At 44.5% G+C, this 12,760-nt stretch overlaps 1 protein-coding gene across 1 annotated transcript in view; it reads left to right on the top strand.

Moving 5' to 3' along the window:
- Nucleotides 1-276, top strand: part of NANOS2 (nanos C2HC-type zinc finger 2) — a 3,971-nt gene extending 3,695 nt beyond the window's left edge. Inside the window, exon 2 of the mRNA XM_069088236.1 lies at nt 6-276. Within this exon, the coding sequence (XP_068944337.1) occupies nt 6-276 (271 nt within the window). The remainder of the gene's footprint in view (nt 1-5) is intronic.
- Nucleotides 277-12,760: the final 12,484 nt, after the last annotated feature.

The following is a 12,760-nucleotide window of genomic DNA, read 5'->3' as shown; positions in this document are numbered from 1 at the left end:
GTGAGGCAAGCAGCAGCTGGGGAACCAGGGGCCCCTACACCCCTCTGCAACTTCTGCAAACACAATGGGGAGTCCCGACATGTGTATACCTCTCACCTGCTGAAGACTCCAGAGGGTGTGGTCGTCTGTCCCATACTTCGCCATTACATCTGCCCACTGTGTGGAGCTACAGGGGGCCTGGCCCACACCCTCAAGTACTGCCCCCTCAATGGTGGCCAGCAGTCCCTGTACCGACGGAGTGGACGAAACTCAGCCGGGAGAAAGGTCAAGCGGTGAGGGATAACCTGGACCTCCTCTTCCAGACCCCTCCAGGACCCGGGCTTTGCCCCAGCCCAGGGATTTCTGTCTCCCTGGGGCTTACCCCACTCCTGGTTCTCCCAAGCTCAGGGAATCCTCAGCCCCTGAGACCTTCCCATTCCAAAATGACCTTATCCCAGGGTTTTCTGAGTCCCTGGCCATCCCCAGTTCCCCAGGGGCTGGTCCCCTCTTCTTTCTCCAAGACCTTCCCCAGACTAATCCTAGCCTAGGGAGTTCTGCATCCCTGAAAACCTGCCTTCATGCCCAGTTCAACCCATCCTGGAGAATCTTCAGTCTGGGACTCCCTCATTCCAGTATCACCCTGCCCCCCCCAATACACCCAGCTAATCCCACCCCCAGGATTTCAGCTTCTGGAATCCTCCACTCCCACCTTGTCTCAGCCCTAGGAAACCCTCACCCCTGAATCTCTCCAACCCTTTCCCCCTACCCCTGCCAACTTCCAACTTCCCTGGACATTGGGGAGTTCCCAAGGAACCACAGACCTCCAAATGTGGAGCATCCATGAGACGACTGTGCCAGCTTCTGTCTCTGCCTCCCTACAACAGCCCTGCCTCCAGCATCTCCTTTGGCTCCTGTCTCAGCCTTGAAAGCGGAATCCCTCTGAAGACCTCAGCAACCCAGGAGTCAGCACATGCTTTTGAAGATTTCCAAATGGTGCCTCTCATGCTAGGGCCCTCATATAACCCCTTTGGGTCCCAGGGGGTGACCAGCTCCTGGAGATGATGTTGGGGGGTTCCCTCAATCCCTGTGTGTGCCTACTGTTGTCCTTCTCCCAACTCACATTGGTCCATCTCCAGAAGAATAGCTTGGGGTGGGACTAGAGCTGGGGGCTTAGGGCAGGAAGAGACAGACTTTCTTATATTGTTCTCATTCACCTGTTTCTGTATACAAATGTTGGCTCCTGCAGCCCTACCTGCCCCCCACCTGGGCCCCAGACCACTCAGTGTGCATTTCTGCCCCCCCCCAAAGCCCCTCTCATTACCTAAGTAGCCTCATGCCTCGAGGGGAGGGTAGATTAGCTCTCTACAGTTTTCTGAAGCCTACGAGGAAGAAGGCCTGATCAAAGTAACTGGGATGGGAATGAGGGGGACTGCTGAGGACTGGAAGTTCTTCAATAATGTTTTTTAGGGGATGGGGGGATGAAGTTAAAATAAGCAGATTTCATGTTGTTGGCTTTTGTTCAGAGCTAGAATAAAGGACAAGAATTCCTGAACTTTCTTCTTGCTGTGTTTTTCTGGAGGGGCTGAGGAAAAAATAAAACTGTCTTCCCCTAGAACCAGGGACACCCCAACTCAGCCCTATCTGTTCTCCTTCCTCAATGGCTTTTGCCTCCATCCTCCCCAGATCCTAGCTGTCTCATATTAGGTCTCCATTTGTACATTCAGCACAGGTTTCCAAACCCCACACTTCTTTCTTTCTTTCTTTTTTGGAGGTCACATGGCTAGTGTTAAGTGTCTGAGGTCACATTTGAACTCGGGTTCTCCTGACTCCAGAACCAGTGCTGTATTCGCTTCAACACCTAGCTGCCCCAATCCCACACTTCTTTCTCTCCAACCCAGCTTGGACCTTCCCTGGCTCCCAGAATCTCAGAGTTCAAAAGCCCCTGTAGCTGGCTCACATATTCCAGGTAAAGAATTTCCACTACAACATACCAGATGGTCACTAAGCTTTTGCTTGAAGACTTCAGGGAAAGGCTGCCCATCTAGCTCCTGTTAAATGTGAACATTGGGGGGTATTTATGGCCATTAAACCCAAATCTGCCTCTTCCAAATCCAGCCATTGTTCCTGGTTTTCTGCTCCCAAGGGCCCTGGGTTGTAGGAAATCACCATGTTTCACCCAAACCAAAGGAGATTCAGGGGGCATGTGACAGCTCTGGGAGATTTGATAAATTCATCTGGTCCCCCGGGGAAAGAGGTAACAAGGGAGAAAACCAGGAGTATTTAAGGGTGAACAGTGCAAAGAGACAGATTGAGGTTTGATGGAAGGAGGAGCTTCCTAACAAGGAAAACTGTCTCCCAGTGGATTGGCTTGCCCCACGAAGCAGTGAGCTTGTCTTCCTTGGAGAGGCTTCAGGCAGAGCTTAAAGGAAGCTTTGTATGTTATAGTAGAGTTCTTCTAGGAACAAAGTTCTCCAACTTTTTGGACTTAGGACCCCTTTACACTTAAAAATTATTGAGGGCCCCCCTCAAAGGGCCTTTGATTACAAGGGTTATATCTATAGATGATGACTGTATTACAGACTAAGGTGTCTTAGAATTATTGTGAAAATGGTTTTGACCCCATGCACCCCTTAAAAGAGTCTCTGCAGAAATCCAGGGCTCCCCAATACCACTGTGGGTTATTGCTTGGACTAGATGGCTTGCTCATGTGCCATCTGTGTTTTGGTGATTTTGGGGGTAGTTAGACCCTTTTCCACAAGGTGGATACTTCAGAGACAATTCCCATGTCCTCTGGTCCTCTCTTCTCCAGAGCCCTAGGATTCCACTGGCACACTTAGTCAACCCTATTCCATTGACTTGCCTAAAGACAGGCACACTGGTTCACTGGCCACATAGACTCACAGATCTGACAGCTGGAAAGGATCCAAGGGCATCTGGCCAATCCCACATCCAAACAAGACCCCTTCCTAATAATCATGACTGATGCTTAAGGTTTACAAAACACTTTCCATATATAATTCCCATTTGAAGCTCACAATAGCCCTATGAAGTAGGCACTATTTTTATGTCCATCTTACAGATGAGAAAACTAAGGCAGGCAGTCTGCAAGCACCTATTTTTAAATAATATTTGTGTTCATTCAATATTTTCCAATTACATAAAAAAATTTGTTTCAACATTCTTTTTTGAAATTTGAGTTCCACAGGGCGGCCAGGTAGCACAGCGAGTAAGAGCACCAGCTCCAGTGTCAGGACTACCTGGAGATCGAAACCCGGGCTCAGACACTTAGCACCCACCCAGAAACACCTGCCATGAAACCTTGAACAAGTTACTTAACCCCAATTGCTTAGGGGCGGCCAGGTGGCTCAGCGAGTAAGAGCACCGGCTCCAGTGTCAGGATGACCTAGATCAAATCTGGGCTCAGATACTCAGCACCACACCCAGAAATAACTGGCTGTGTAACCTTGAGCAAGTTACTTAACCCCGATTGCTTTAAAAAAAAAAAAAGAAATTTGAGTTCCAAATCCTTTCCCTCTCAGCCCTCCTCCACTCCTTGAGAAAACAAGCAAAATGATATTGATTATATATATGAAGTAATCATAATATATTTCCATCTCAGCCCTGTTGCAACAGAAAACACACACACACACACAATGAAAGTCAAAAAGCATTTATTAAGGACCTATTATATGCCAGGCACTGTGCTAAGCACCAAGGATACAAAAAATTCTGTTCTCAAGGACCTCACAGTCTAATGGAGGAGACAACATGAAAACAGCCAGTTACAAAGGAGTTGTAGACAGGATAAATTAGAAATAATCAAAGAGGGAAGGCATTGGCATTATGGGAAAATGGTGAAGAAGATGAGAGTTTAGCTGAGACCTGCAGGAAGATGTAAAGTGGAGATGAGGAGGGAGGGAGCTTCAGGCATAGGGGAACATCCATGGAAAAATGCACACTGGGTATGTCATATTCAAGGAAGATAAAGAGGCCAATGTAATTGCATCTCAGAGTGCAGGAAGACTGGAAAGGTGGAGGGCAAGTTTTGAAAGACAAACTTGGATAGAATAGATAGATGGACAAGAGAGATGGATAGAGGATAGATAGATGGATGGATGGATGGATGGATGGATGGATGGATACATAAAAGATGATACAAATACAAGAAAACAAGACAATTCGTGTCCTCAAGGAGTTTAGATTCTAATGGGGAAAGACACATAAAGAGAAGCTGGAAAGTGGAAAGTGGGGAAGGGCACCTGGGAGGGTTGTCAAGTGAGTATGGCCAGAGAACCCTCATGGAATGGTAGGCTGCTCTGTGATCCAGGAAAACATGTGCTAGGGTAAAGGGCTGCTATCCGTATGCTGAGGCAACCTCTTTTTTTTTCACCTGTCTTGCTTCTAATCATAGTATTCAGATGTCTGAGAGAGGAAAGAGGGGAGCAACCTGCATGACAAGAACAGGTAGTTACAGATGGCTTGACCAGAGCTTCCATACTGGGAGGAGGGACAGTGATCTTGTGAAAGTAAAGAGATGAGATCTGTTCTAACACTTCCAGTGAGCCTGGAAGTCCCCATATCTCCCCTGCTTTCCTTTTTGTTGTTTGCGATCCTAAGACAGATGTCCCTCTGCCTGTTCTTTTTCCATGAACTGCAGGAATGTGTAGTCAGGAATCCTCCAGGCTGCACTCAGAGTTCTGGGAGAGAAAAGGGGATGAGGATTAGAAAAATGTTTGAAAACAAAGTGTCCCAAAAGTATTGGTGCATCTTTAAGCTTTAATAACTTCAGGGATGTGAATGCTACAAATATGCAAAGAATGACATTTAAAAGGTTAATTACGTAACTTTTAAAAATATTGCTAAATATATTATTAAAATTTAACATAATCCCCATTTTGTGCTATACATCCCTCTATTCAATTTTTAAACTTTGTAAAAAAAAAACTTTCATCCACTTTGTATAGTGACTGAGAGGATTGCATTTGGAATCCTAGCCTTAAGATCAACCATAGGAGGAGGTTTTGTCATATACATGATAGTTTTGATGTGACCCCATGAGAAAAACTCCAATGGAGATAGATCAGTTTTCTAAGGTATAGAAGAAAACTTCCCTTACCAATTCGCTGGTCTGAGAAAGTGTCATTCAGAAAAAGAAATTTAGGGGCAGCTAGGTTGCACAGTGAAAAGAGCACCAGCCCCGGAGTCAGGAGGACCTGAGTTCAAATCCAGCCTCAGACACATAATACTTACTAGCTGTGTGATCTTGGGCAAGTCGCTTAACCCCAATTGCCCTGCCTTCCCCCCTCCAAAAAACAAAAAAAAATTTTAATTTAAAATATGTTATTCAAAATTCATAAAACCAAACAAGTCTAAAACAAATATAAATAAACTCTCAAATAATGTTTCTGTAAGTCTGTGGCATTTATGCTTTTGACGTAATTAAAGCTCAAAATTGCACTGAGATTATTGGAACACTTTGTGTCTCCACAAAGTAGCGTTTGGTTTCAATTCCTTTTTGTTTTAATCTTTGTACAATAAGCTATGGGATAGCAGCCATCTATGACTACATTGTGAAGTCACCTGAGTGAATGTAAGTCACTATGGAATGGGGGCTCTGTTATCAATCAATAGACATTTATTAGGTATCGGTAGAGATATTCCATTCTGTCCCCTAGATAAAAATTGAATCAGGAAATAAAGGAATTCATTAATACTGCTTTGGTGCCCCTGCTGTGGAATTGTAGCTATGCAGGGGCTCACTGGAGCCACCTGGAATGCTAGCAAAAGCATTGCTAACAATTTAAAACCGTTCAGTTTTCAATGTGAGCATGTATGCCTCAGAAATTGGAAAACACCACAAGCCAGAGCTTGATTTATTGTTGTGTTGCTTGTCTAGACTTATGAAAGTGATGATGAAAATGTTAATAATGCTGATTAAATAAAAGTGTGTTGTACTTTTTTTTCCAGAGAATCAGTGGTTTGAACATTTACCAGCACACATTTGTTTGGAGGGAGCAGTGCAGGAAATTGCAGTCTGAAGTCTCCCTTTTGGCCAGAAGGGATACTACTGCAGTCTGTTATGAAATAGGTATCTAAACGGAGACCATCCAAGATGGTGGCATAGGCGGAAGAAGCACAGCTCAGCTGCCTTGTCCCCCAGCTTATTCTTCAAGAAGCTAGAAAATATGCCATACTAAGACTTGACCTGGAAATCCAGGGAAAAATATTATAAATATTATTAAAATTATATTTAAATTATTATTAAAAATACAGGGAATAATTTTTTCAGCCCAGACTATCATAGCGAGATAGAAAGTCAGTAGCACTGGGAAGAGGGTCTATCAAGGAGTGGGCTGCATAGAGCCTTTGTGAGTTTCAATCTGACCACAGATACGACCTAACTGTGTGACCCTGGGCAAGTCACTCACCCCTGTTTACCTCAGTTTCCTCATCTGTAAATGAGCTAGAGAAGGGAATGACTAACCACTCCAGTATCTTTGCTAAGAAAAATCCAAATGGGCTCACAAAGAGCTGGACACAACTGAAATGATTGAACAACAAAAACATGGCCATACTCTCTAACTGGATCAAGGTACAGAAGAGGTAAGGTGATAATTAATATTGTCGCAGTCTGGACATGGACTTGAATGCATGTCTGGCTCTTACATCAGCTAAAGAGCTCAGCCATACCCTTTATGTATTCATAGAAGCATTCATGATAACAAAAATACCCATTGACATGTGTGATACTGACTCCTTTGGATTGTAGTGTGCACTCCTTAAACTTACAAAAGACTTTGTCACTGTATTAATTATCTAGTAAAGGAAATTAATTAGTGGGGATTAATATCTTAATTGGCCCAAAGGTGATAATCTGCTTGAGCCACTAAGCCCTGTAAGCTAATGTCTCTGCTGATTCCAGAGAGAATTCTTTCCTTCTAGAGGAACTGGAGAACTGATTTGTATTTTCTGGGGTCCTGCTCCCATTTCTCCAGATACTGGGTTACCACATTCTCAAAATATCTCAAAGGTATTTTATGCTGTAGAACTGAGGTATCTACCCAACCCAAATCTCTCTGATTTGGGGTGAAGTCTGATCACTACTCCCCTGATCAAAGACTTGCAACCTCCAGCTCCAGGCAATACACCTGTGACTGTGGGTTTGTCCCTGACTGGAGCTCCAGTCTACTCCTGATGGCCTTATCTATTGTCAGCTAACTAGAAGGCTGTATAGATTTAGAACGGCAGGTTCCCCTTTGATGTGACCTCCCTGTGACATAATTCCATTTTTCAAACTAGCACTTCTGGTATGAGGGGTGGCCAGTCCTCTTCAAGGCTGCTTATCCACCTTTGGTGTCTACCTGGCACTTAACTCTCACCTGTGGCTTTAAGAAGCTGTAGCGTGCACAACTGTCTTGGCAGATGGGCCAAACCAGGTTGAGGATAACTGGTTGGCCTCAAAGCCATCAGTGAGTTAGGGGGATGTCTGCCTCAAGCATGTGTGAAGATTTCCCCAAGCAGAATGGGTGGATGAGAACAATGTGTTCCAATTGCAATGAAGGCAGCTAAAGCAGGTACTGTAGAGGGTTTCAAGCTTGGTCAGGCATCCAAGATGCTAGTCATCCAGTGCATCCCAGGCCATCACCAATCACCTGGACTTTTGTCCCGCCACTAGACTTTGATGACTTTTGAAGAAAGAGTGAGGCAACGACTTTGCTGGTTCTGTCTCACTTCAGTCCACTTCACATTCAAGTCAGGGCATCTCCCCATGATGTCATTGGTCCTCTTCAAATAAAGGACAAGCAATAGCCATACCCCATCGAAATCCCATTGATGCTAAAATAATTGGAATACAGGAGACCTTTCTATCTGTCTTTGACCTTCATGAAAAATGTATCCACTAATAGAACTTCTGAGTTTAAAGGTATTTAGTCACCCATAATTCCAAATTGTTTTCCAGAAGGATTAGATCAATTCCCAACTTCACCAGCAGTGACTCAGTGTACCTGATTTTCCAGCTTCTTCAAGATTGTTTTTTTCATTTTTATCATCTCCAATGTGGTGAGTGTGAGGTTGAACTTTAGAGTGATTTTAATTTACATTTCTCTCATCTTCAGTGATTTAAAACATTTCTGTCATTATAGATATAACATTTTTCCTTTTGAAAACTGTTCTCTCAAATTCTTTTAGGTTCTTATCATGTAATTTGTGTATCAGGATTATCAATTTATGGGATTTATCTATTTAATAGTCAATACATTCATCCCCTCTGGCTATTTGCCCATTTTTCCTCCTTTTTGTGGCTAACTTCCTTGAGAAGGTCATCTATAGGCTCCCTTTCCTTTGACTCTCTTCTTAATGCTCTGTAGTCTGGCTTAGGATGCATGGGGTGTTCACGAGGGTGGGTTTGCCAGGCCCTTTTCGGGACTTCTCCTCCACCTTTGGAGTCCACCTGATTCACCCAGTTCTTACCTGTGGCCACATAGGAACAGTGGCCACACCCTGTTTTGAGGAAATTGGTTCCAAAAGCTATTAAGGCAGCTAAAGCAGGCCAGCAGACTTTGATGACTCAGGAAGAGGCAGTCTCCTATGCCTTGCTTAAATACAATTCACACATGAGTCAAAACATTACTCTATGATGTCATTGGTCTTCTTTGAAATTAAGGACAACAATGTAGTTTGGTTTCCGATCTCATCATTTAATGGAAACTGCTCTCTTCAAAGTTACTAATGATCTCTTAGTTGCCAAATCTAATGGCCTTTTCCTAATGTCCATCTTTCCTGACCTCTCTGAAGCTTTTGACACTGTCAATCACCCTTCGAAGTCCTGTCTCTCTAGGTTTGGGGGACACCATTTTCTCCTGATTCTCCTTCTACCTGACCACTCCTTCTAAGTCTTTCACTAGATCTTCCTCCAGGTCATACCTGCTAACTGTGAGTGTCCCTCAAAACTCTGTTCTGGGCCCTCTTCTCTTGTCCCTCTATATTACTTCACCTGGTGATCTCATCAGGTGTCCATGGATTCAATTTTCATCTCTATTCTGATGATTCTCAACCCAATTTATCCAGCCTTAACTTCTCTGCTCACCTCCAGTCTCCCATAACCAACTGCCTATTGGATATCTCCACCTGGATATTCTGTAGACATGTTAAAACTGACATATCCATTGTTGAACTCATATATTTTCCAAAACCTTCTCCCTTCCTAATCTTCCCCATGACTGTTGAGGGCACCACTATCTTCCCAGTTGCCCTGGCTCGAATAACTGTGATCTTATACTCTTCAGTCTCTCTTGCCCCATCCCATATCTAATCTTTTGCCCAAGCCTGATGATGTTGCCTTCATAACATTTCTCCAATTTGTCCCCTTCTCTCCTGTGACTCTGCCACCACCCTGGTCCAGTCCCTTCTTGGCCCATACCTGGGTTATTGCAATAACCTGCTTGTTGGTCTACCTGACACAAATATCTCTTCCCTCCAGCCCATCTTCTGCTCAGTCATCAAAGCCCAGGCTGGCCACAACACCTTTCTTTTCTTTTCTTTTTAAAGCAATCGGGGTTAAGTAACTTGCTCAAGATTACACGGCCAGTTATTTCTGGGTGTGGTACTGAGTATCTGAGCCCAGATTTGATCCAGGTCATCCCGACATTGGTGCGGGTGCTCTTACTCACTGTGCTACCTGGCCACCCCAACACCCTTCTTTTCAATAAACTGCAGTGGTTCCTTGTCATCTCTAAGCATCAAAGATAAAACCTTCTGTCTGGAGATCAAAACTCTACCTAACCTGCCCCTCTGACCCTTCTAGTCTTCTTACACCTTAATTCCTCCTTCTTCCACTTATTTTTCAATGCAGTGACACTGGCCTCCTTTCTATTCCTCAAATATGTTCCATCTTGTAACTCTAGCATTTCAACTCTTTGACCCCCATGCCTAAATTTCCTTCCCTGGCTTCTGTGGCTACCTTCAGGTCTCAGCTAAAATCCTGCCTTCTACAGAAAGTCTGACCCCTCTTAATTCTAGCACTTTCCCTCTGCTGATTATTTCCAATGTATCCTGTTGATATTTTGTTTATATATAGTTATTTGCATGTCCCTCCATCCAATAGACTGTGAGCTCCTTGAGATCAAGGACTTTCCCCAGTGCCTAGCATTGTGCCTGGTACATAGAAGGGATTTTATAAATGTTTGTTGACTGTCTGAGCTTGTGACTGCTGATTCCTTCTCCCCTCCCAATCTGGGAAGGAAAGTCCATTTGGAGACAGCAGCTATGAGAATTATAACCGCTTAGCTTCCTCACCATATGACCATCCTGACACCCATTACCACAAGCCACCTCCAAGTTGGATCAACTAAAGTGAGTCCCTACCTAGGATATGTTATTGACAACAGAATTCCAATTCAAACACTGGAGCAAATTTCGTCTATGAGCTTCTCTCCAAAGTTGCTATAACCTAGAGTTACAGACTCCCCTCTGTCCCTGGCCTAGGGTCAGTTCCTCAAGATTCTAGGCTGAGGTAGACCAGGCCCAATCCTGAGGAATGACCCCCAGGCTCTCATTTTCCACATGTGGAGTTACTACAAGAAAATTTCAAAATGAAAGTCAGGTGCATCTTGGATCTATATTTCCCCAAATCCAAATTAAAGGAATCCTCCCCACAGCCCTCCTCCCCCATTCCCATTCAAGCATTCAAGGTAGCATATGCAAATTGGGTATAGGACAGACTGTTTTACTCCAGAGAAAATAAAGAAGTTTCAGAGGAGCCTGTGAAAATATACAGAAACAGATAAGGTGCTCTACTCAGAAGGGAGCTGGAAATGCCACTGGAGCAAACATCTGAGATTTTGGTGGACCCCTGGCCCTCCCATGGGGTTTTACACAGTTCTTGCATTCCCTCTAGATACCAAACATGTTCTAGGGCTGTTGAACAATCCATTTCTTTCCCAGTGGAGTTACCCCAAATATCTCAGGTTCTTTATTCTCCAAATAGGACTCCCCTTCTCAGATGTTACAAAGGGGAGCTTCTTCCTCCAAGGAGTAGGCTGCATCAAGGAAGTCCCTTTATCTGCAAACTCTTAAACTCGGGGTCACCCATGAGGCAATCTGCAAAGAGGGGACTTCCTCCTCTGATCCAGTGGGCACACATATACCTGCTTCTGTCGTATGCTCAGTGAGCCTGCTGCCCCCACCTCCTGAGGTGGGAGAGTCCACCATCAGGATCTCTCTGCTCTAGCCACCTGTAAGGACATGCAACTCCCATGAGACCATGACTCACAGTGTCCATTTGCATCTCTTGGCGAGAGGACCCCAAGTTCAGTTCATTCCAGTTGTTTTTCAGTCATGTCTAACTCTCTGTGACCCCATTTGGGGTTTTCTTGACAAAGAAACTAAAGCAATTTGCCATTTCTTTCTCCAGATCATTTAACAGATGAAGAAAATGAGGAAACAGGGTTTAGTGACTTGCCTAGGATCACACAGTAGTAAGTCTCCGAGGCTGGACTTGAACCCGAAGACCAGTCTTCCTGATTCCAAACTCAGTACTGTATCCACTGTAGCACCTAGCTGTCCTATGGGGCTTCCCAAGTCCTCCTCCCTCCCCTGTTCCCCTCCTCTTGTTATTGCTGTTTGTCCTTTGTTCTCAAAGAAGACCAATAAGGTGATGTCTTGACTTGCCGTCTCCTAGGATGGAACTGTCAAACTCTATTCTTGCTGCCCCAAGCGTCCAGAAAAACTCCACCCAAATCAGATGGAAATGTTTAACAAAATAAATACAACACAACACAACACAGACAATGTTCATTTGTAGTTTTCTAAATCAATGTGTGGGCTGCAGGCACCTGTTTCTAACTTCAGTTTGACCTCACTGCCTAGAACTCCTCTAAATAGAAGTCAATTATTCAAACAGGAAAAGGTCAAAAAAAGAAGAAAAAGAAAAATCCCCCAAAGCCAAGCTGCTCATTCAGCTCTACTTAATAGACCACTGGGAGGGACAGCTTTTCTGACAAGCCTGAGTCTCAGGCAGTCAATCATCTTGGAGCTGGCCCCAGTGGTCACTGATGAGACTATGTGTCAGTGAACACACCCACAGTCTCCAGGGGGAGGGGCCCTTCAGATGCTTCCAAATGAAAGCTCCCTGTAATCTCATCAAATCCATAGTGGAACTCAGGATCACCCCCCACTTAAACTGGTTAATCCCTCTGTTCTGTGACTGGGAAATTCTAACCTCTCGATCCCCTAATCCTTATGATTCTCAGTCATCTGGGCAAGAGAAAATCCTTTCCCCATGCTTCTCTCCACACTCACATCCCAATCAGGCTCAGGTCAATGGGATCCAATCCCTAGAGCATTTATTAAGCACCTAGCTCAAGGCATTGTGCTAGGAATGCAAACGTAGCAAGTATCTCTCTGGGCTCACAATCTCAGAGTCAGCCTGGAAATATCTCTTCCTCAGGTTTCTAGGAGTACTGCTGTTGTTTGGTGGTGGTGGTGGTGGTGGTGGTGGTAAGAAAACTGGATTTAAGTGAGACAGTGCTGTGCAAAGTCATCAGCCTCACTCTCTCCTCCAAAGTCATCTGAGTCCAGTGGCAAGACTTAGGTGAGGACAGCTGGTGATGGCCCTGGATGCAATGGGAGACCTTGGCCTTTTTTAAGCTAAGGTCTTTCCCAGGTCTCAGTTTGTCTGAGGCAACACCCATTCAGTGATTAAAGGCTTAGGTAAGAATTGAGGCAAAAAATGGCCTGGTTTGCCTAAGAGGTTGCAACATCTCATCTCTAATGTCATTGG

Source organism: Petaurus breviceps, unplaced genomic scaffold, assembly GCF_028583685.1.
Source record: "Petaurus breviceps papuanus isolate PSGF00001 unplaced genomic scaffold, PetGlider_PUasm1.0 185, whole genome shotgun sequence".
Classification (NCBI taxonomy): domain Eukaryota; kingdom Metazoa; phylum Chordata; class Mammalia; order Diprotodontia; family Petauridae; genus Petaurus; species Petaurus breviceps.
This window is presented reverse-complemented; position numbering and strand designations above follow the sequence as displayed.